The sequence below is a fragment of the Hippoglossus hippoglossus genome, chromosome 22, assembly GCF_009819705.1.
Source record: "Hippoglossus hippoglossus isolate fHipHip1 chromosome 22, fHipHip1.pri, whole genome shotgun sequence".
Lineage (NCBI taxonomy): Eukaryota > Metazoa > Chordata > Actinopteri > Pleuronectiformes > Pleuronectidae > Hippoglossus > Hippoglossus hippoglossus.
Genome location: NC_047172.1, coordinates 24,696,657 through 24,722,585, shown reverse-complemented (window position 1 = coordinate 24,722,585; position 25,929 = coordinate 24,696,657). Strand labels below are relative to the sequence as shown.

The 25,929-nt window shown below is 38.7% G+C and overlaps 1 protein-coding gene across 2 annotated transcripts in view; it reads left to right on the top strand.

Moving 5' to 3' along the window:
• The window catches only part of adck1 (aarF domain containing kinase 1), a 75,777-nt gene that overhangs the window by 35,462 nt on the left and 14,386 nt on the right, over window positions 1–25,929 (top strand). For both annotated transcript variants that reach the window (XM_034575862.1, XM_034575863.1), the window contains exons 5-9: window positions 12,090–12,248; window positions 13,128–13,286; window positions 16,170–16,286; window positions 23,335–23,484; window positions 25,089–25,286. In XM_034575862.1, coding sequence (XP_034431753.1) covers window positions 12,090–12,248; window positions 13,128–13,286; window positions 16,170–16,286; window positions 23,335–23,484; window positions 25,089–25,286 — 783 coding nt within the window. The remainder of the gene's footprint in view (window positions 1–12,089; window positions 12,249–13,127; window positions 13,287–16,169; window positions 16,287–23,334; window positions 23,485–25,088; window positions 25,287–25,929) is intronic.

The following is a 25,929-nucleotide window of genomic DNA, read 5'->3' as shown; positions in this document are numbered from 1 at the left end:
GCTTGTTCCAATCAAGTAAAAGGAATATATCAATCTACAGTATGCTGTCTAACAACAAAATAAATGAAAACCAAAGTAAACCAATTCAAGCAACTTCATATCAATATTAAAATACTGTGTAAATTCAAGTTTAGCAGTCTATCAAAAAATGAATCTTGAAGTAGCCTACTAGTTGTATCATTGTCTGTATGAAGTCAAAAACTGACAAACTAACAAATAAAATAAAGTAAGTATAATTCAATAATATTTCAACATTTTTATAAATAATTTTCACACTGAACTGTACTCTAATAATATAATAAACGTTCTTTTCTCGTTTCAACTAAAATAAGGTTTGCATTTAAAAACAAAATAAAGAGCTTTTGAAAAGGCATCTTAAAATAAAGTGCTTAATTTTAGAAAAAAATATAAAAGGATGTAGTTTGAGTTTCCCCCTTTCTTCTTTTTTGTTAATATATAACTACATTTCACATATAAACAATCTCAACAAACATAAACAACTAAACAGCTTTAACACCTTTTCTCTTTGTTCCTTGTTCAGTGAGAAAAGTAAACTCTACCGTGTGCTGTCAGGATTTACTACCGTTAAGACGGAATAAGTTGGTTAAAATAAGACTACCGTGCGAGAAAAAGTGTGCAGGTTAAACGCTCCGTCACAATCTAATAACAGCGTCTGTGTCCATACAGAGCGTCTTCTGGATCCGGTCCCGACCGCGGTCCGACTATTGCTGACCTATGCTAGATTTCACTTCAGGTTGCTCTTCTGGTTGAATTAACTCTTTGACTCTGCGCAACCACCTACCATACGATGCGTCGACACGCGTTCTGCGAGTCGACGTATTTACGTAATCGATGATGTTGATGACGTAGATTACGTGAACGCGTTGCCCCAGCCCTAATCTTAATGCTTTCTCCTGCTGGGGATGAACATTATGCAAGTTTTATGTATTGACACACATTCAACAACTGTTAGCCCTGTCAGGGTAACAGTGCCACGGAAAACTGGAGAAAAGAATGAACGTCCCACATGTGTGTGCCCAGCCCTGTCACTTTTTGATATTTCTACTGGTATCAGAAGGTCCCATCTCATAATGAGTTGGTGGTGGAATCAGGGCAGATTGGGAAAATGTATCGCTAAAGAAGAGAAAACCATTTATTTATTAGTCTTCTCATTCAATGAAAAGTAGATGTTCCAACTGGGTCTGTCCAGATCTGAGCACTAAGCTTCTAATTGCAAGGTGTGTAGATGTGTAGATGTAAAGTGTACTTTACATCTTTAAGTGCTCACATTTGTTCAGAACCAAATTTGAATTTTGACTGACTGCTGCATTGTGTCTGCAGAAAAGGTCTGGATCTTTGGTTAATTTATCCAGTATTTTGGGAAAAAACCCTCCACAGCTGTTTGTGTTAAGCCATTATTATAGATTTATTTAACCTGTTGTGTATAAGTAAGTTAATGTCCAAGCACTCATGGATTATTGATGTATAGGTAGGACAAAACATATTCTTTCTCTTTTATATTTATGTGAATCACGTATCTTTGTATTTCTTGAGGTTACAGTTTAATTTTACTGCCTGACTAATGCTGTAAGGGTAGGAACTGCAAGAAGCAGAAAAAAGGACTTATTAAGCAGAAGTGGATATGTCAGACGCTCTGTCCTCATTTCATTTCATAACCAAAAGCCATACTCCTGATGTAGCTGTTAATGCTGCTGTTAGCACAGAGTGCGGAGTCTACTCTCAAACTAGTTGTTATGACAGCCTTTTAGAGGCTGCCGGTTGGAAGGCAATTGTTCTGTTATTCTCAGATAAAGTACATTAGTCTTCTCCCTCTGCCGCAAACGACTCGTTCAAACAACCTTTCATCAAAATTACTGGTGTTTTTCCAAAATGAGTCTATTATAATTATTATAATGTAATGATAAATCATGTTTACTTATTTATATGACTCTATTCTGTTTATCTGACAATTCATCACATCAACTAAATAGTAAAGTATCTGTTCAGGTAAAATTGATGTGTAGCATTGACTGTCCCTTTATAGTGTGGAATAGCCTGTAGAAAATATAGATACTGATTAATGTTCACACAAGAGACGACCTCAGACACATAGGTCCATATCAGTGTAGAAATAAAATAGCAAAAACAGAAGAAACGCATTCAGACTTTTGTTTGAGTTCCAAATACAAGAGAGGTGTAGACTCAGTTAAAGCCCTTACGGTACATTTTTGAGTCACTTAATGGATATGAACATAAATTTACTCATAAAATGACTGAACACAAAGAGAAAGGTGAGAATGTTACTACTCACAAACACATGGCTTGCACTTGTCCATCCCAGCAACCAGAGCCTCATCATTATTTGCCACCTGAAGCTTTTTAATTTTTGCTTTTACAAAAACTGTAGTATGCGTCATATCAGTGTCACTATATTCTCTGATATCATTCAACTCAGTGTACAACATGAATGTGTAATCAGAGCCTTTGAGGTCTCTGATTGTTGGTTACTCAGCTGTTCTGTCTGCCGACAGCCTCCGAGTCTCAATATCTGATACTTCAGGATTTCAATATTTAAAGAGAAAAACATCCTGTCTCCAGATTTACTTGCACTGATTACTAATAATAGCTAATGTGGATTTACCGCAATGTTTAATGTTACTATATCTTTTCATCATGGAATTTGCTGACATAGAATATTAACTTGAAAGAAAGAACAACACCTCAACCATGACAGGACACTATTCGAAAGAGATTCCTATAGCAAAAGGGCACATTGACCTAAGCAACATTCATTATTATCCAGACTTTTACATCCAGGAAAACATTTAGAAACCAGTGTTACGTGCTTATAGGATGAATATGAGCTCAAATCACAGTGAACCGATATTGCTACTCTGTAATTAATACAGATGTATTTTCTTCTTCTCTTTCATGTTTTTTTAATTAGATGTGTTTTCAGTTTTAAGTTCTTCCTGTATCTGTATGAGACGTCATGATCCCTGAAAAAAACTGTGGTATAGCTTCTCTGTGAACAAAGAGGGATGCAGAATGAATGAGCCCTCCTCCCTTTTTGGAGTGAGGAGAAGAAGTGACACTGATGAGCAGTGCCAGGCAGCTCTGGAGATGGGAAAACAGCCTCAGCGTCATTTCCGTTTGACTTCACATGCATCTTTCTGAACACATGTATGCATTTTCTCGAGTAGAGAGTAGCATTTGGTGCCGTGCTGTTTTCGGCACCATTTGTGGTGACATATGCATTCCTGCTGTGTATGATTTGGATGGCCTCCCCTTTGCTCTGGCTATCATATCCCCTCTGTAGTAAAAATGCCGAAAGGCCAGCATGTGCAATATGTCGTTTTTACCAAACAGAATCTGTATCCAGGTTGAATATCACACTTCGCTGGGGATGAGCCACAACAGAAGAGGAGCATCATGGGTAGTTGGCGTCTTGACAAGGCAGTGTGGTACGAGTGTCTGTGGATGCTGAGCTTTAGGAAGTGGCAGTGACTGCATGGCAAACAACCTCAAGAGGTGCTTCCCTGCCAAGCAGTTTTCATCCCAATGTCTGAAAACTACTTGGCAAGGTGACGCACAAATATGGGATTCACTAATATGTTCTTACCTAAAAAAAATGTATACTCTGCGAACAAATATAGAACGTCCTCAGACCATGCGCATGTAGTATATTAAAACTCCATTTATTTAAATAAAAAAGGATTTCATAGACAACAATAATTACATTTACTAATGCATTGACCAAATGTATTAAATAGCCATAAATCTGAAGCCCTTTCATCCTCGTCATTTATTGTCATAAATAAAATCTTTAACTATACCAGTTGAGAGTTTACTTAGTTTACAATAGAGTGTATGAGAGTGTTCATATTGAAATGTAACAGTTTGGGCTTTCATTAAATTGTTTATTGGCCTCTAATTGATCGGTCACTCCCAACAATTTCTAGTGCCATGAAAAAGAGCAAAAAGAAAATCAGATATGAAAGCTTTTAAAATTATATATGTATATGTATATATATATATTTAGTGTAACTTGCCAACCCTCAAACCCCTCAAGAGGTGTGCTACAATACATTTCTGCTATGCAAAGTTTTGTGGTAATATATTTTTGTTCTTGTAAAAAAAATAATCCTATTCACCTGCAGTGTCAATTGGCAAATGTATAGAAATTAGTGCATTTTAATTAGTTAACACCTAATTTGCATATCAAGATGGCGATTGTAATGACATTATTAGACACAGATTTGACTGTATTTGCCTGTAGTCCCCTTACGTACAATACATTAGCCTTTATGACCTAACTTATTACATTAGCAAGTAGCTCATGTGTTAACTATATTTGTTTTTGTGATTTTGGCTAATTAGCTGGAGGCCCTGGTAGCTTAGTCCTTAGTCAAGTGAAGGAAAACCACCACAACTGGGACAGGAGCTGGGAGGTGCCCCAGGTTTAAACATGTTTCTAATAAACTCTAGAGAATCAAACCAACACAAAGTAAACATCAGCACTGTTTGTGTCCTAATAACTTGTGATCAGTGATGGTGTTTATGGGTAAAGTGAGAGGGGGAGTGAGGAGGAAGCCGACTCCAACAGAGACTCTGACTCATACAGGATGACTGGACCCTTAATGTGAGTCTGTCCTGATCCTGATGCAGCGCTGGTTATAATTATTCAGCGGTGTCCACGTCGGAGTTGCGATGAATCTAAGAGAAATGTCCACAGCTCTAGTGGTCAGCACTGTGCAGGACACAGCATTCAATGCCTCAGTTATTGCAGCCCAGGCTTCATTTTTTTTTTTTAACATAGTCAGTCCAGAGGACACGCTACCCAACAGTGTGTTTTGACGTCCACCTCCGACACAATTGTTTCAATTTCTGCTGTTCAACTTCTATGTTCTTTGCACCGCTCTCTTCATGTCAAACGGATGTCCTTATATGGAGAAATAGAGGCGTGGCAGTCTGCTAATGCAGATATCGGACATGCGCCTTTCAATTTAGAATGATTCTGATTCACAAACATACGCAAGGTGGTGAGAACAAAATCGGCTTGTGCGCACATGTCATGAATCCTGCGGTGATTTTGCGTATGCATTTATTTTGTGCGGAGAGTAAGAACATTTCTGTGCATGGTAGTGAATGAGGCCCATTAACTCCAGAGAATATCCATACAGTTGGGGTCTGGACTTAATCCAGAGTTTGCCTTTCACAAGTGAAGAATGCAGCACACGATTCTCCTCTCAGCAACAACAACATAGGAATTTATATAGCAATCAGATGAGGGGGTGGCACAGCATGCAAGGGCAGGACATCTTTGACAGTGTCGTCATGTGTTTTACCACTTTTTGATCCTGAGATATTCAAATTCTTCCCTTTTTTTCTTCTTTTTAGTATTATGTTTGTCGCAAGTTAGAAACCTCATCAGCACGCACACTTGCTCGTGGTGAACCATCCTGAGGATCTCCTGCTAGTTTCTCACATGGGCTCGGTTTTGACTAGGAGGCTGGCAGGAGAAACTCCATAGAAAGTCCAGAGCCTTTCACTGGGACATTAACGTTCTCATAGGGCTGTATGAAAATGCAAATGTCAGTGTCCAGAGCTCACTGCATGTCTGAAAGCAGCTTTAATGCCATCAAACCATTCTATACCAACGACACAGCACTACAGGCGTCGCAATACTTAGATTATGACAATAATCATGTTATTAAAAACTACATATGTATATATTAATAATACACATATGATGATATATTAGAAGTAATTGAACAATGTTAAATAAAGACAAAACACACAATAAACAGTCAAAAGTTAATTTCACTAATAGCATTGCTGTTTTTCACATTTTCTATGTATATTGTGATAACATTGTTATCATGAATTATTTTGGCCACAATAATTGTGGATTGAAAATCGTAAATCATGACAGCCCTACGTATATAGCATTAAGTAAATCTGAACTTCAGTGCAAGATATTAAGAAAATAACACTACCCATAACAAAGTTCAGTACAATATAGAAATTATTTGGCAGTTTGGTATAATTTGGAGTTCATATGTTAACCCACAATTTTGCTTTGTATAAAGGAACATTTTGAGTAAAATGTATGCAGTCCTGATTTCCTTTCCATAGTTATCACTATTCACCAGTTAGTATAAATTGCAGCATACTATACAAAGAAAAAAATATTAATCATTAATTGTACTATTTTCCAATAAAAATGTGTATTCAACTAACAGTATTATGATGATAATACATTTTACTTTTAGGAAACCTTTCAAGATACAAAAGAATGCTTAATTCAACTACACTGCAGGCACAAGCAAACAGTACATTAAATCAAACATTTAAATTAAATAATAGGTGTTTAGCTAGTAAACTCAACTGCAGGCCTAGTTGAAGTAAATGGACCCATGTGACAGTTTGCAGTATGTATTTCTACAGATTCCTTCTTTCAGACCCTGAGTCTCACAGTGGAACACTTGGATAGGGACAATAGGGATTTTGGAGTTGAGACTTTGATTTCCTCTCATCAGTAAAGTAATCTCTCTCATTGCTTGTTGTCTGTGTTGTACTGATTTATGTTTTTTCAGCTGGGGCTGCTGTCGGCCGCCCGCATCCAAAGTGGCCACCTTGCCACAGACACCGATGTGTTGCCATCCAACTGTGATGCCTCAGGGGCCACTTTATTTGTGCCATAACTCATTTCAGGGAACGTATGTCACTGTGGGTCTCCCCTCTGGGACTGGGGCCCACACGCATACATTACCATGTTTATTAACTCACACAGCTGAGATTAACATAAGCAGTGACTGGGTGGTAGCTTTGAACCAGAGGCTACAGGCCAGGCACTGTTTACACAACTACAATCACAAACGCTGCATGACAAGAAGTTGGGCTGTTAGTGCCAACATTTAAAGAAAATATTATGCAAAAATTATCCAAACATTTCAGTGTGATTTCTCAGATTCTCAATGTTGCTTAAAGTGACAGGTCCATCTGAGAAATAACACCTTTCCTTAACCCATGAAAGTACACCCTGCATGTCAGGTCCCATTGGGTGCTCATCGTCATAGAGGGAGGACACTGGTGGGTGTCGACCATTTCATTCCATTTAGCATATTTGCTAAATGAATAACTCAGCTGTTCCCACACAGGATCCTGTGCCACTTGCATAATTTATGATCTGATGGCATCTTCAAGAGGGCTCATGTTCAGCCTTTACCTGACGGGCCAACATCATGTTCAAATTAGCCTCTTTTTCATGATTCACCAGGTACTAACAACAGGGGAATTCCCCCCACTGGTACAGTTTGAAGTATGAATATGAATTAAGATATACAGTCTTTCAACAAGACAAAGCCAGCACAAGCTGAAAATGTTAAATATTTGACTGTTGTAGATGAAGAAGAGTGATGCCATTGAGGCCATAGTCTTATGGTATATGTTACGTTTTAGATTTGACTGTCTAAAGACAACCAGACCTTACAGATTGTTATACATTTTGTTTAATATGTAAATAATTCTGAATGTTTACAGTAAATTTTAAACCGGCAGAGTTTTTATTGAAGGTAACGGTCCGCTACATTCGGTTACCTCTCAATGACGTTAAATCCCTTTAACTCACACATCAGCTTTGTGGTTTTCTACTAGAAGAGTCAAAGTGGAGTTTTAAGTCATTTTTTAACAATGCACCTATTAGATCTTGGATGTTCTTAAAGGTTCATTGTTCAATTTAGTGACACCTAGTGGTGAAGTTGCATATTGCAGGTCAATACCCCTCACCTCAACCTCCCCTTCCAAACATGGAAGAGAACCTGTGGTAGCCTTCAGTTGTCATAAAAACTCAAAAGAAGTTTAGTTTGTCCAGTTTTGGCTACTCCAAGAAACATGGTGGCCTCCGAAGAGAGGACCCACTCCTGATGTAAATATAAAGTATTTAAATATAAAGGGCCCATTCTAGGGTAAAGAAAACAACAATTTGTACAATTTAGATGAAACACACTGGTGAAAACATCACTGGATCTTAATTGTCTTCGAATCTTCCAATACTGTCAAAGAAACATGGATTTTTTATGTAGAATTGCTTTTTAAATGTGCTCACGTGTCTGTTTGTTTTGGAGTCTTCTGAGGATAATTCAGCTCCTTATACAAACCTTCAGAACCATAAACACTAAAGGAATCCTAACCGGGGGAGCAGACTGCAATGATGGCAATAGTGACGAGGAGAACTCCCATGATCTCAGGCTACTTCACAAAATCACATAATTTATTATCATTTTGATTGAGAGACTGCTTGTGGTAGAACCTGCATTTATATATCATGATATGACTGGCATATCTTTGATGATCAACATTTCAATCTTGTGTTAGAGAGGTTCTAACAATTTCAGCTTGAACAGATGCTGAAAGGCCACTGATAAGTAAATGTTCTTTGTTTAGCCTTTGTAGAAAATATTGAACATCAATAACAAGCCTTCAAATATCATAGGAATCTGTTTAATTTGTGTTTGCTTGTAGACAATTCCCAGAGGGCCTGAATTCTATAGATACCAGTCAATATGAACTGGTGTCTTTTATGAGAGCAAACTTTTTTATTCAATACAATACAAATTTAATTAATGACATTTACCAGTTTTAAATACTTTGGCTTTTAACAAACTATTCAAGACAGGCCGATTCTGTATTGTTGGCTGAAAGCAAAAGGTTTGTGAAAGCATCCAAAACTGACCAATTGACCCTTGTATGAGTAAAGTCACTTTGTGGTGAGGACAGCTTCCTAGAACTTTCACCTGGACCTGAATATTCCAGTTGGTTACATAAAAACTCAAAAACGTCACCCTTGCCGGACTGCTAAATGTGTAGCATAGTTCAGCGTCCTCACTGACGTTTTCCTGGCGTTGCTCCTGGGATTGAAACATTAGTGGGTAATAATGAGTCAGATGTGTCTGTGCAGGTTTGTCTGGTTAAAGCATCGTTGGGTCTGAGAATAACAATAAATACTTAAAGTGCATAAAGATATGTGGTTCTAAGTAGAAGCGGTGCTCTTTAAGCTGCACACCACCTTTTTTTCAGTTAACAGGTTTATATCCATGAGGCAGGGCCGCCTCAGGCTGCTGTGGAGGTTCCAGAGCATACAATAAGTCTCTTGTAATGACTCCAGGTCCCTTGGGAAGCCTCTTTAACCTTCAAACCCACACACTAATTAATGTGTGTGCGTGTTCTGTGTCCACAGGGCTAAGTGGAAGCTAATGAGGGACTACCTCTGCTCAAGGGGCACACTACGAGATGCTAAATGTTAAGCAGTGTTTTAGAGATTTGTAAAAAGGGCGTGGGGGAGATTATATCAAGAGGCAAAACAGAAACGGCATCTGCGCCCATCTCTGTACAACAACAGTCACTATCACAACTGATCGTATTAAAGAAGTGACTTTAGTGGTCCTTGTTATTTGTTATTCGTTTCCCACTGTTCCCAAGTATACTGTTGTTGTAACTCTCACTGTATATACAATGTCATGGGTTTGTTTTGGCTGGCCCCAAAGTCAATTACCATTTCATTAATTTGCTAATATTGTGTTCAAGGAAATTACTCTTAATCCACAGAAATAACTCATTGGTCTGCCCTCTGTTATTACTTCCTCCTGAATTAAGCAAATTTATCAGCAGATTATATTGTGATCACTACAGTTTCCTGCAAGCCTCCTGTTCAGTTTAAGAAATGAGAGACTTTTTAAAGAATAAATCAAGCAACCTTAAAGAGATAGTTCACCGAAAAAATGAAAATTCACTCATTATCTACTCACCACTATGCCGATGGAGGGTGGGTGAAGTGTTTGAGTCCACAAAACACTGCTGGAGTTTCAGGGGTAAACTGAAGATATTGGGGACTTTTCTTCAGACGTTACAAAACAGCAGAAAAAAAAAGAACATGCCTCCTTACTGCTCCTGTGGTGTCATCCGAGTGTCCACAAGCCCCGACATTCATATTCGACTCGAAACAAGGTCATTTCCAACATGTTTTAAAGCATTAATGTCCGCTGATATCTTCCGACGAGGTGCATTCAAGGGCCATCAGAAATGCTAACGTCTGCTAGCTTAGCCACTTCTGGTGGACTTTTAGGCGAAAACACGGTGGAAATGACCTCGTTTCGAGTCGAATATGAATGTCGGGGCTTGCAGATACTTGGATGAAACCACACAAGCCTAAAAGTCCACCAGAGGTGGCTATAAAAGTCATAAATAAAATGTTATTTAAAATCCTAAAGCAACTGTCTGCTGTATTTTATTAATGAGTATTTGTTGGGAACTATTTTCATCAATCCACATTTGGTGCTCTATAGTGAGTATTTCTGGCAGTTTGTGAGCATACATGGGACTTGTTCAAAATCAGCTACTGTGCATGTGTAATGGTCCTAAAGGAACATGTAACCCAGTGCAACAGTGTGGTTTAATTATGTGTTCCATGGCACAGATGAACACCATGCTTTTTACACAAACCAAACTTGATAGTAGTATAAGAAAATAAAAAAGTATTGCTCGATTTACCATTTAATTGGTGTTCAGATGCTGTAAGAGATGTTCTTCGTGGTGTTGAGCTTGTATGTAATGACACATCAACACAGGACTCCATTGATCCTGACACTTAAAATTACTCCTTTGATCCCATCGGGAGCCTCAGCCTCTCTCAGCTTAATGATCTTTGAAACCGCCTTAACCTCCTCCTCTGTCACCAAAATTGCTTTACTGCTATCTGACTGCTGCCTACCCAGATTGCATTCAACGGAGAGGTCACACTGGAAAAAAAGTCTCCTTCCACTAAGGAAGACATTTGAGTTTTTCACTCCTCAAATCTTACCGATTTGCAACAGATAAAACTAGAATGGCACTCAGTAGAGAGCATACCTCTAACAAGGCAAAACAGATAAATTAAATAAAATTGCTCTTTGACCTCTCTAGTTTGTTTTAAAGCATATTGTCATTGATTTTTCACTTCACACTATGTATTGACAATGCCCCAGAAAATTATAAAAATATATAAAAAGGGGAAAATAATCTTACTGCACCAATGCTGTTAAATTACAAAAGTGGCTCTATTTTGATGTGTAAAAAGAGACGCCACATTTACAATATCCTTTGCTGTCAGTAATAAAATGGCTGTTAACTAGGGAGATTAATACAGTACACCATCTTTCACCATGGAGGAGAAACCTCCCAATTGGTCCCCAAATTATGTTTAATCACTATTGAAAATGACGGACAGACAGAACATGACCCGAGTCGAAGAGGAAACCAACCAAGCCAAGCCTGAACCCAACAGGCATTCTGGTTTTTTTGTACCAGAGCCTGATGCAGTTAACCCTGTCCTTGACACATGTGGATTTCCCCGATTACAGACATGTACAGAGTAAAAAATATCAGGGGTCACCTTACCACTACATATACTTTCACCACCTACACCCCATCCCGCCCTCTGATTGGCTGGAGCTGACTAGAGGTGTCAGCGACAACTCTAACCAGATTATAGATTATATGATTCAGACAAACACCTTGTTTTCTGTTTCTCTCTGAAGTTGAGGTAAATAAAGTCAGTATTTGAGAATTCACTTGTCAGTTAACATTCATCTCTCCATCCATCATTGTTGTGACTCTATTTCAGTCCTCTACCTCACATTATCTGCCTCCTCTTGGTCTCAGTCTTAGTTTGGTTTCAGTTCAATAGTGTCAAACACAAGCATAATACCAACCATCAGGATAACGTCATTGCACATTGCATTTACTTCCTCCTGGGTTTGTTGTGTTGTCACCATGACATAAAAAATCTATACTTTGTCAACGCAAAAAAGAGAATTAATCTAATTTACTGTATATCTACATATACACATCTCTTCTTTAAATGTGTTCTGCCTCCTTCAGTTGTAATTTATACAGTAGCTTGTAAATGGAGATGATCAGATTGATGATCACATTCTTCTCCCACTCCCAAGCCTCCCTTTTTCTCCTGTCTTCTTTATCATTATCTGTACCTCATTTATCCTCTGCTCTCTCCCACTCCTTTCTTCCCCATCCCTATCTCTGTCCTGCAGCTGTCCGAGTTATTTGTCTCCTTTGAGGAGAAGCCTCAGGGTGCAGCCTCCTTAGCTCAGGTCCACAAGGCAGTGCTTCATGATGGGAGGACAGTGGCTGTCAAGGTCCAACACCCCAAAGTCCAGAGACAAAGCTCCAAGGACATAGTGGTGATGGAGGTGAGGACGTTTCTGTTAAACCTCTTTGAAATAAGTGAAGAAGTGTTTCTGTGGCTCAGAGTTCTGAGCCACTCTGCTCAGAGTTCTGAGACACAGACTAGTGATATACTGACCTTAAACCGCTGATACGTGTTGCTCTACGCAAAAGCAAGAAAAAAATGAAATCATAAAAAAAGAAGTATAGACATCCTAATGGGTTGAGATGTTCAAAGTTAAAATTTTAAAGTAGTTGCACTTTAGCAAAGCAGCAGCAGCAGCAACTTCAGTCCTTTTTTGGTCTCTACGTGGGATGCAATTGAGTGTAGGTCACCCATGTTTGGCATTGCTCATAACCCAGTACAAAATTACATTAAGTGGGTAAAGAAAATTGAAAAACTAAAATGTAAAGACACCCTTTTGGTCTGTTTACAACTATCTAGTGTTGAGCTGTTTTTACAGCAGCTTCTGTATTCGAACTTGACTTAGCCAGTAATACTGTTATAAACTGGTAGCTGTTAGCAGGATAGCACTGTGAACTCACTGAGCCCTTTATTACGAATACCTGCACCAGCTTATTCATACAAAAAATAATGTATCAGTGAAATGCAGAAAATTCATAAAGACGAGTTCAGGGAAGTTTAGTGTCCTCCACAGTCAGCAGATATGAATCCCGTAGAACCTCTGGGATGTGGTAGAACAGGAGATTGGGAGCTTGAAGGTGCAACTGACTAATCTACAGAAATAATGTGATACAGTAATTTCAACATGGAGAAAATCATTAGAGCAAAGTTTCCAACATGTTGTGGAACCAATGCCAGTATTAGTGTGATGTTCCTAATAAAGTGCCTCTTCTATTTTTACTTGACAGCATGACTGCTTCTAATATTTTGTAATTTGAAGGTATTGTTGAGGGCAGTCCATAAGGTCTTCCCTGACTTTGCCTTCATGTGGTTGGTGGAAGAGGCCAAGAAGAACATGCCACTGGAGCTGGACTTCCTTAATGAGGGACACAATGCAGAGAGGGTGGCCAGAATGCTGGCCCACTACCCCTTCCTCAAGGTAAACACATACAATAACTTATCAGAATGTGTTTTTTTCTGCTAGGCTTCTTTTTCTATCGAAAAGCCTTTAGAGTTCATGACATTCTATTTTTGACCTGTTTGGCATTATCTCTGCAGACATGCTAGTAAACAGTGGGTAATAATCTGAGACAGTCTGTTTTAATTTAGGGCCTGACTATTCAGAATTGTACTCAGTGCAGTTACTCAGTGCAGTTAATAGAGGTCATACTTTTTGACTGTGTATGACAGGATCCTCTGTACCGCCTGTCGGCTCATCCTGAATTGTAATAGCAGGGTTAGCAGAACAACACAAATCATGCTTCCTTTACTAGGCAGAGTTGGACTTTATGTCCATTATCATTTAATTTCCTTGTGTGCTTTTTCTTAATACGTCTCTTTGAGAATTTTATTAGCTCTGCTGAATGTGACATAGATTTCTCTTTCCAGCTGCCTTTCTTTGTTCCACGTTCAAATCCAGACAGTTAAAACTTATTTAGTTTTTTTTTGTTGCTTTTTTTATTCAGCTCCATAAGTGGTATGTGAGAGAGACGTATTACTTGGCACAATGACAGACAAATTGTCCAAATGCCTTCTTGTACACCCAGTAAAACTCAATTTTTTTATAAAAAAATTAATTAAACTGTTGAATTTCCAAAGTTTTGACAGGCCTTAAGTCCGGCTTTCTATTTGAAGAAAACATAAATATTTCATTGTTATCATTATTAATGTTATATTTTTTAATAACATAGCTCAGGGAGACACCTTTATGCAGTACAGCAGGAAGTGAGCACAGTGCGGACAGCAAAAAAGAGCACCAAAGACAGGCTGAGGATAGGACATACCAGACTCAATAATACACTGCACTTAATAAACAGACATCCTACAGGTTTATGCAATTGTTGCCAAATAGAGGATGTTTCACTGACTCCTCTATTTAAACAGTATGTTAGAGAATGAGAAAACTCTGATTTACACTCCAATACAGTAGGTTGCCACCCGCCACTAGACCGAACGAAGAAGAAGGAGAAGCTATCAAATATCAAGGATAATAAGAGATACAGTCATCGAATGGTGAAAGAAAAGTAGGATATTGAAACACAGTGGATGGCAGTAAAGCACCTTGACGTTGGTTGCCACCCGCCAATAAACCAAAAGAAGCAGTATAGGGGCTTAACGTTGGTCTGAGTATCAAACCACACATTACACACAACTGTTTGCAGGATGCATAGCGATGAGACAATGTAACTTAATTCTCATTCTGATCTCATCCATCTTTTTTGTAAGAGACACAGAGTTTGCGAGGAACAGACTAAGGAGCGCTCGTCTGTATGGGTTAGCCTAGCACGTAGCCCAGCTTGCTAAACATAGGCTTTTCCAGCCTGACTGTCGAAAATCATTGCTCTGACCTCGCAGGTAATCCGACCCGGACCATAGACATTAAGAAATTTAATGTGAAAAGTTTATTGTAAAAGTCCATTTTCTCCCTGATTGTCTCATTTGCTGTTGTAGGTCATAAAGAGGCATCAATATTGAAATAATACCGTTTCATAACCAGTTAAAAGTTCCTTGTAGGGGCTTTAATATCACATGCTTCTGATATTAAGCTTTTTCAAAATATATTACATATATTTGCTATTTCATGAAATAGCCACCGGAAAGTTTGTGCATTAGCCTACTCTTTGCTATTGAACCTTTGATAGAGATTAGTGAGCTTGATCAACCCTGTAGTTTTACCATCATTGATGTGCATCAAAAATGAAACATATCTTAACCAATGTGTGTAATAAAAAAAGGAAATTTAATTATTGACTAGCAACTATTAATTATTATGATGTTTTTGATTATATCATATATTATTGTTATATGTTATATTATATTATACTCTATTAAAGCGTTTATACATTTTTTTGTTTACTTGTTGTTTTGGTAAAATATATACAATAACGGTAATAGCGATAATGTTGTAATAGCACACACGGACACACACACACCCTATTTCATCTCTACTCCAGAAACCCCTATTTCATCATTACATTATCATACAGATCACTTTAAAGGGATATTTCAGCGAAAAATGAAATTCGCACATCTACTCACCACTTTGCCGATGGAGGGGTGGGTAAAGTGTTTGAGTCCACACAACACTTCTGGAGTCTCAGGAGTAAAAAGCGTGAATCCAATACAATTGAAATAATTGGTAACCTCTTCTTCAGATGTAATAAAACAACAGAAAAAACATAACATGCCTCCATACTGCTTGTGTGGTGTCATCCAAGTGTTCATAAGCCCCAACATTCAAATTCGATTCAAAACGTTGTTACATTTACATTGTGTTTTAAGCCTAAATGTCCTCTGATATCCTCCCCGGAGGCGCGCACACTATCGCCAAAGGGCACGTGCTGGGTGCGCATTCCTGTGGCTACGTCCGCTAGCATCGCCACTTCCTGTAGTATACTTTTAGGCTTAAAACATGGTGTAAATGACCTTGTTTTGAGTAGAATATGAATATTGGGGCTTGCGGAAACTTGGATGACACCACACGAGCAGTAAGGAGGCATGTTATATTTTTTTTCTGTTTCATTACGTCTGTAGAAGGGGTCACTTTGGCTGCAACACTGTTTACCCCTGAGACTCCTAAAGTGTTTTGTGGACTCAAACACTTCACCCACCCCCAGTAGATAATGATTATTTTTCTGTGAACCACCCCTTTAACTGCATTATGTTCTGTCTGTATGTCCTTTCATCATGTACATATATCTTTGTGTCTTATCTATCTTGTATGTTACTTTCTGTTCTCACCATCTCACAAATACAATTTATCAAAATTAAAAGAAATAGTTTGAAAAACATCTCCCCCTCCTCCCTACCTTTCTATCCAAAGGTTCCCATGATCCACTGGGATCTGTCAACAAAGAGGATCCTGACCATGGACTTTGCTGAGGGCGGCCAGGTCAACGACAAAGACTACATGAAGAAACACGGCATCAACGTCAATGAGGTACTGCCTGCTGCTCTGCCTTCTACCTGTAAGGCAGCGTGTATGTGCACAGGTTAAGCAAACAAATAGATTATTGACCGGAAATACGGATTGTTAGACACACAGACATACACATTGCTGGATGTCAACAGAGCAGCAGCATCAGTCCTCTGTCCATAGTCGAGTTTCCATCCAAATGTGTCGTTAATTTGAACCATATTTTCAGTAAATCAACAACAAAAAAAGAAGAAATTATTGTGTTTGTTATCATCCACTACTCTTATGCAAATGTAACAAGTTGATTCATGAAATAATAATTAGCTGTAGGTGGCTCATTCTTCAGTTAGGCACCATCTGTTGCAGTCATAGGTTGCAGTAGAGGGTCCAACAAGATGACAATTAAATTATATCAAAAGAGCAACAATCAAAGTTTAATGGAAGCAAATGAATAATCATGAATGTATTAACATGATGGACAGCTTGGTAACAGTGAATACTCCGTGTTTGTTTCTTGTGTTAATTCAAAGAAAATAAAATCTCATAGCTCCACACACTCATCTGCAGCCATTTTTCACCTCACCTTGAGCATATGGTTTCTGTTTGTCATAATCTATTTGCTAAATGTGTTGCACTAAATTGCACTACACCTTTGATTGCTGCACCAACTGTTCCTCTAACAAACAAAAAAACATTTTTGTAAAACTTCGTCTATATGCCTTTGCGCTGCTCACAGCCAGTGGCTGGCGGCATTATGTTTCCGGTTGTCTGTCTGTTCGTCCGTTTGTCCCATTCTCGTGAACAGGATATCTCAAGAATGCCTTGAGGGAATTTCTTCAAGTTTGGTACAAATATTCACTTGGACTCAAGGATGAACTGACTAGATTTTGGTGGTGGTTAAAGGGATAGTTCATAGGTAAGGTCACGGTGGCCTCACAAAGCAAATGGTTTGTCTTGTGAAGGTGATATCTCTTTACCATCTCAAGAAATCCTTCATATCATATTTGGCACAAACATTCACTTGGACTCGAGGATTAATTCCCTTGATCTTGGTAGACAAATGTCAAAGGTCAAGGACACAAAGGCCTCACAAACTATGTTTATGTTTTTTTTTACCTCACGTCCTTGGAATGTGATAGGACTGCCCGTACGGAATTTCATTACATCTTGTACATTCGCTTGGACTTGACTGAGTGGATTTCGGTGCTCAAAGGTCAAGGTCACTGTGCCCTCAAAATACATGTTTTTGGCCTCTTGAATGTGATATCTCAACACTGCTTGAGGGAATTTCTTCAACTTTTGATCAGATTTCCCTTGGACTCAAAGATTCAGTGATTACATTTCAGTGGTCAAAGGTCACAGGGACCTTATGAATCAGAAATTTGTTTTTAATGTAGAAATATGTTCACGGAAACTGCACCGGTCGTGGAATGCATCTGTGTCTAGAGCACAATGGTGAAACAAACAAAACAACAAAACTCTCACCACAAACAAATTATTACTTATTTCCATTTAATAATCCCAGCATTCACAATAATCATTCAGAATCAGCAGGGGAGATATGTTGAAACACAGAGTGACAGGATAGATAGAATAATTAGGTGGCAGTGGTGCATGCTGGTCCATGTGTCTGTGTGTGGAATCACAAGATGGACAATGGCCCAGACTTCCTCTGAACTTGGCCCCTTGATGTAACCAGAACAGGCTGATGCTTTGCTCCATTTATTTCCCTTCTCCCTATGGCTGTAAACACTGAATGGATTTTAATCATTAATCACATTGTTGCTAGTGTTTCAGTGAAGACTTTTGACATATTTCAGGCTGGATGGAATTTCTCATCTTATCTCAATGAATTTGCCAATATACCAACTTTCTTACGACTGTTGGACTGCCAATGTCACAATGATAAGCAAATGTCACTGCTTTCACTGTAGTTGACCTGGAGTGTTAGAAATCACATTAGACTGGCTAGAAGAGGGTGGGTATCTACAGGATAACGGAGAGAACCGATTGGAGCAACAAATCCAGGCCCAGTATGAAGTACATAATAAGTAGTGGTTTTTGGACTGTAGACAAATGGAGTAAAGGGCCCATATTTTACACCTTTCTGGGATTTAATTTGAGGTATTGGTACCCCTAAGATGATATATCAGTGGTTTAAAGTCGAAAAACCTACTGCAATGTATATTTCCATGTCCTCTCTTCTGCCTCTCTCTGGAGCTGCAGACTGAACAGGCTGCTTTCGCCTGCCTCTTGAGCCCCTCTGATTGGCTGACTGCACTTTGAGTGACACGCGACCGGGCCTATCATCGGTCTCATTCTGGCACATTTACGATGGTAAACAGAGCTGAAAGTCACGTTGTTATGTTTGCAGCTATAGAAGATCAGCCACATATTTACAGTTGGTTACAACAGGATGTTTCTGAACTTGAAGTTACACCGTCCTCATGTTTGTTCAAGTTTTAGCAGGACAGTCGGCCAATATAGGAGTAACGTCCCGAGTTACAGTACAGAGTTTCACACCGGAGTTTCAGTCCCGGGTAACGAGTAACCTCTACGTTACTCCGTACTGAGCACAGCGACACGGCACGTCAGAAGAAATAAAGCGTAACCACTGGTCTCGAACAGCAACGTTCTGAGGAGGAAGGTGCACGGACACATTCTCTTCCTTGCATCCCTCCACGCTGCAGTGTTTCTTCAGTGTTGTTTGTTGTGGCTAGCCTGTGGTGGCTAACAAGCTGCTGGCTCAGCAACATGTCTGCTTGGTTTCGCGTTTGGTGTGGAGGGGGTGGAGGTGGTGGAGGTGACGGGGAGCGGGGGTGGTGGGTTCGGAGGCTGGACTGGTACCAGCTGGGTGGGGCTGAGAGACGAGTGCGATCCCGAATGACATCATACGGATAGGAAGTACGAACCAAGATGTTTTGATAACATATTTCTTCGAATGGACTGAGTGAAAAAGTCCGCGGAGTGACTGTTTTCATACTTTGAGGGTCCCTACTGACCCCCTTCAAGAAATTACGGATAGTAAAAGCCCAGAAAATGTATTTTACGCAAAATCGTCCCTTTAAGACCTCAGAGCTGAGGTGAAGGCGAAATACAAGGATGAAGACAAGTGATACATGACAATGGCACAGATTTTTGTTAGATACTTTCAATGATCAATTTTGCATTTCATATCACACACGTGAGGATTAAACAAATCTTCATAAAAACATTTACTGTGTTATGTACAATTTCTAAATAGTTGTACAGCTGTTTTTTATTGCTCCATTAAGACCTAAGTTATTCTCTAAAAAGTATTTTAAAACCTGAGCATTGTTTGTAACAACCTCCTGCAATCTGGGGTTTTCAGAAAAAAACAGATGTTCCCTGAATACTTAATTTCTCAACTCTATAGCAAAAAGAAACCTAAAATAAAAAACAATTTTGAGAGCTTAAACCTTTGGCTCTTAGTGTAAATCAAAGTAAGTACATTGGAGTTATGCTCTGTAATGATTTTTGTAGCATCAATCTCTTCACACAATTAAGGAAGAGTGCTGAACACTGATATTTCCATCTGTTTTTGTTAGTGGGCCATTATGCGTGTGTATGAGTTAAAAGTTTAGGGAGCCCGTAAGTAAGACATTCAGAGTAGGACTGCAGTGTTCGGGATCAAGTGTTTCTGTCCCTTGGAATAGATCCGTTGCAGATCTAAAAACATGTCACATATTTTCACAAACAATCGAAAAGATACGTTTGTTCATTTTTGTGCTCAGTATTTCATTTAAACAAAATGATGTGTGCCTGACCTTAAATATTGCCAAATGCTGCGTCACATCGCTTTGGACAAAATAAGTTTGTGCTAAAACAAAGTTTCCAGACCCAGATGAGAAACAGCTTGTATAACTGAAGATGAGACAGCCTCAGACGTTTTGTGAGGGAGACAAAACAGGATATTGCAGGCCAAATGGTAAAGTTGGAAACAGTGCATCTCACTCATCCCTGTGTTCACAATCCAGCAGTTAAATCATGATCATCGTACGTGTGTGTGTGTGTGTGTGTGTGTGTGTGTGTGTGTGTGTGTGTGTGTGTGTGTGTGTGTACATCGCTCCTCTCCAGTGACAATCTGATGAGCACTAATTAATGGTCATTAGTGTCTACCCATTCCTCTGTGAGATAATTTGTCAGCTCTCTGCTTTCTTGCTAAACGTGTGTGTGTGTGTGTGTGTGTGTGTGTGTGTGTGTGTGTGTGTGTGTGTGTGTGTGTGTGTGTGTGTGTGTGTGTGTGTGTGTGTGTGTGTGTGTGTGTGTGAGAGATGGACTGTATATACATAGTCTAACCTATTTCCAGTGTTCAGCTACGCTAAAATTAACAAAAAGGAAAATGCAATCTTGCTGTAATGACTCATTTTGTAACCAGATTTTGCACCTGTGTGACTACAGGACACTGATACTACACTGATTTATGTTAGGAAAGTTACTTATTTTTCATATCCATCATTTAGTAAAAATTTGTGATAGCTGTCAAAGATAAATAAGTAATGTGACACTCGATAATATAACCGAGCAATAAAACCATTAATTCTAGAACAAATGTTTAATATTAGATGAAGAAGTAAAGTCTGTCTCAAATAAATACCAAGTCAAAGTCATTTATAAACATTAATGGAGTAAATCTCATGTCTGAGACTGCCTCGAGTCCCCCACCTCTGTTCCTGCAGTGTGCTGATGATGTCTTGTGTGGTCTGTGTCCAACTGGTCAGAGCAGGTCGACAAGCTTTTTTCTATATTCAGTTGTTGTGAGGATTTGCTCTCTCTCTTGACCACTGTTTTGTGGCTTTCTAATAAAAAGATCATGAAGGAGTCACCGAAGGAGTCACAGAATCATAGCCATTATTACTAGAGAAGAAAGAAGCTGATACAGATTATGCGCACAGGAAAATATGTAAAATGCACATCTTCGCTTCGCATTACTGTCAAGATTTCTTCACCATGTAAGGGGGAACCACCTAAATTTAACTTTGTTTAATATGTCTGGTTACAGAGAAATATTGTGGTTTAATTTCATTTTGACAGGAGAAAATACGTTGTTTGACCTCGTTTTTCAACATTAGTGTCGAAGGAGGAAGGGACAGGCACTCTTAGTCTTCTGACTAAGTCTATAGCTGGAAAATTATAAAACCATCATTTTGACATTTGAGTCATGTGAGAAAGAGGAAGATGTATATATTTACCGAATAGACATTTACAACAAAAAAATGTTTCAACCAGTTCAACCATGAAATCCCCAGTATAGTATTGTAATGTCCCTTAGTTTCGTCCTCTCTTTCCTTCTACTTCCTACTTCCTACTTTCCCTTTCTCTCTCCTTCTCTCTCTATTTTTCCCAGACTCAATCCAAACTGACTCCAACCTCCATCCAGCAGTTGTGTTTTGTGTTACACTTTGCATAGTGTGTCTCATGCCACCCCCCTCCTGTAGTTGTACCATAGTAAGGTTTGGTGGAGGGTAGGCATTGACACGTAGATTCTTTTTAATGAAAGATCAATGAGGAAACAGCCAAGTTTGTGAAAAGACAGCAGCGGGTGCCAGCCACTGAATCCTCAGCAGAGCTTCCACTGTCAGAAATACTATCAATGGTACTGACATGTTCAGTGGACAGAATAATTGTCAGTAGACTTCTTGGAATGTAAATAAGAAAAAAAACCTGTTGTTTTTATTTGTTGACTCTGCAAAGAAAAGAGACGGTTAAACTCTCGTTGGAACTGCCGCCCTCAGCACCAACCACACATATGAATCCTGGATCTGTAAGTTGCAGTTTGGTGCCTCTGCTGCCTCACTGACTGACAACAGCTGAGTCTGATTTGTTTTCATAATAAGATTTGTGTTAGGGGGGGAATTTTGATATTTCCATTTATGACGCTCAATTTAAAATACTTAATTTCCTCATATTTCTTCTTAGATGCTTTAGTGTGACTTTCCGTTCTGCATAGCTCACAAGTTTCCACCACTTTTAACAAAAAATCCTTCCCAGTATTACTGATAGGTTAATATGGTGTACAATAGGTCAATGTAAAAGCACTAAAAGTACTTTATTCGTACACTAAACTTTTACATTGAATTGTAATGTATTTGTTTCTAGTTTTCTCATGATCAAACTTTTGTGATATTGAATAAATGGTGACAGCATTTATTGTCAATATGTTCTCAACCTTGACATCAGATGTTTTGAAATATTTTGAACCACTGTCTATTCAAAAACAAAAAAAATATAGGTCAATCTGTATTGACATTTCTTTAAAATATCAAGCCTGTTTGTTGGGATGGATGGGAGCTGAATAACACGCTTAAAAAACAGTTTTCAGAAATGATTATAACAATAATGATGTTAATCCAATCTGTTTACACTTACTAAAAGTACAGTACCAGCTGTTCATTTATTTCATGCAATTTTTTTTATTGATCCATCTTTTATGTCTCCACATCCACCACAGCTGTCGACAGAAACATATATTTCTGGTTGCGCATCCATCTGTCCGTTCAACCCAACCTTATGAACTTAATGTCTGTTAAATGCTGTGAGGGAATTTCTTGTAATTTAGACCAAACATTCATTGAACTGATGAGATTAAACTGAATTGATTTTGATGGTCCAAGGTCACAGGGCAAGGTCACTATGACCTCACGTTTTGTGAAAATGATTTACCAGCAATGTCTGGAGGGAATGTCATTGCATCTGTTACAGATATTAACTTAGACTCAAGGATGAACTGATTAGAATTTGGTCGAAGGCCATGGTCACTGTGACCCCTCATAAGCACAGTGTCCCCTAAACGCCTCCAGAAACTTTCTTCAAATTTGGATGAAACGTTGACTTGTGTGACTACATTTTGATGGTCAAAGGTCACTGTCACTTCAGAACACACAATGTTGGCCATAACTCAAAATGCAATTTATACCTTTTATTTAATAATGACATGAGTTGGGACAGATATGTAAACTGCAACTTGATTGGCTAGTGAAGGCGTACAGCCTCTGTGCAGAATATGTCTCTTTGGACTTAATGTTCCACTTTTTCACTTTATGACCTACAGATCTCAGAGAGCCTGGGTAAGATGTACAGTGAGATGATCTTCGTCCACGGCTTTGTTCACTGTGACCCGCATCCAGGCAACGTGTTGGTCCGAAAGTGTCCCCAGAACAAGAAGACAGAGATTGTCCTGCTTGATCACGGCCTTTATCAGGTGGGAGATCTCCAGGCTGCCCAGACATAAAGAAAATACAATTTGTTCGAATATTGCAATCCATTTTTCATGCTGCTGCCTGAGGCCTTGAGTGTATAGGTTGAACTGCAAACAAACAGTGGAGATGCACATGAAAAAAATGAACAGCACACACACGCTCACAGGCAGACACACACTTTTATTAGCGCTGCAGCAGAATAAAAGCTTTTTGATAAACAGCCCATTTGATGTTGTTCTTAGCAGAGTGCAGTGTGCTGTGTTTGGATTGGTTCACCACAGCCTTAATTATAATGGCACATACTGTATGTGTGCTCTCATGTTGTGTACACACACACACACACACACACACACACACACACACACACACACACACACACACACACACACACACACACTCACCCACACACATATGCTTTTTGATTGTCAACACACTTGCTTTTACAAACACCCACAGGTCTGACATGAGTTTGTTTATTGCTTGTTCCTGTATTAATGAAGAGAATGTAGTGATAAATAATCTTTGAGACACACAATACAGACAAAATACGCACACACACAACGATCTCCCTTCGACCATAATGGCACCAATTTATTCCCTAATGACTTCAAATTTCAGCTGTCATTTTGGAGTAGAATTTTAATCCACTCTTCAAATAGAAACACACACACACACACACACACACACACACACACACACACACACACACACACACACACACACACACACACACACACACGCATACACACACACTTACACACATACATTTCCTGTAATATTAGCAGTAGGGAACTACACGTTGTGTATGTGTTGGAAGTGGCACAGGATTCTGAGCTGGTAGATGAATTGTGTGTAAAAACAAAGCAGCAAAGCAGCACATTTGAATATAATGTAAATGTTAATATTGACACATGCATAATGAAGAAATTAATGCTTATTAATATATATAGTTATACTTTATTAAAACAGTTTTTATCATAATGATTGTTAATGTTCTTTGTTGTCAACATATCGAAAGCAGAAACGTACCCTAAGATGTTGAATTTATGACAAATAAAATGTAAACTCACAACATAATTAAAATGGAAATACTTTAAGTAACAAAGACAGGCAGGTTACTCTACTATCTGACCACAGGAGGGGCTATAGGGCAATGCTTTTATGGATGGGTCCTGCTAATGTCGTGGTTTATATCCTGGTGGAACTGCCAATGGGAGCATGGCAATAAAGGCAGCAAAAGACATATTAGCCACTGATCAGGAGGGTGTGACTTTAACAAAAATCCTACCAACCGCCACTGTGCAGGAGCTATGACCAACCAACAAGAGTGACTAGTGCACAGACAAGAAGAAAAACCCTGCAGGTTTGCCATCAGCAAACATCACCAGTTGTGTTCATTCTCATAGCCACAAGTAAACGTGTTAGCTCAGATGCTTAGAAACTTGAATGGAAAATACAGCAGAAAAGATAATGCAATCATAAACAGATAGAAATACTCTAAATACTTTGTTGTTTACAGCTTAAAGTACCAATGATTATTATTAGTAAAGTAGATACAATTCTAATTAGAAAAAACAGCAACTCATCCATCCTCCCCTCTTTCCAGATCCTGAAACCAGACTTCAGGTTGGACTACTGTCGGCTGTGGCAGGCTCTGATTAACAGCGACATGTCCAAGGTGGAGCGTTACAGCCGCAGACTGGGAGCTGGAGATCTGTACCCGCTTTTTGCCTGCGTCCTTACTGCTCGCTCTTGGACCGCAGTCAATGCTGGCATCAGCTCTGTGCCTGTCACAAACTCTGAGGTATGATCTAACACACTAACATGAACGTGAATGCAGTATTTATTTAAAAGATTATGTTCACATATATTAGACAGTATTTTACAGAGATTCATAAAGCAAATCAGACTCTACAAAATAATTTAACAAAAAAGCAGCAATAATAATAGAAAATTGGACAAGACTACATCTAATGTTGAAATCATATGATGGAGGTATTCTTGCCAACTTTGAAAAACAATGCCATTGAAAATGATTAAAAAAATTATCTAGCGTCACAGACTTTAGAGGAGAAATATTATTAAGAAACAAACTTTAAAGTTTTTTTTTCTGTTTGTACAATTAAACATCATTAATAACAAACATAGTACTATTAAATATTAAATTTAACGTCAATTGTGGGTGTAAATAAATGCATGAATGTATCGACAAGTTCATTTAAGGTATCAAAGAAACTAGCTGCACCAGGCTCCATCAGGTGTAAGATACATGCAATGACTTGGATGAATTCCTCAATTACATGACCAAGTAAATAATTTGTGGTAAGGTTTGGAGTTTTTAACATAGACCTCAACTACAAACACATTTCTATCCACATCCTTTAGTGTCCTTTGAGTTTGAGGCTGTTTTTGATGGTTAAGGACCAAACCATCAACAGCAAAGCTGA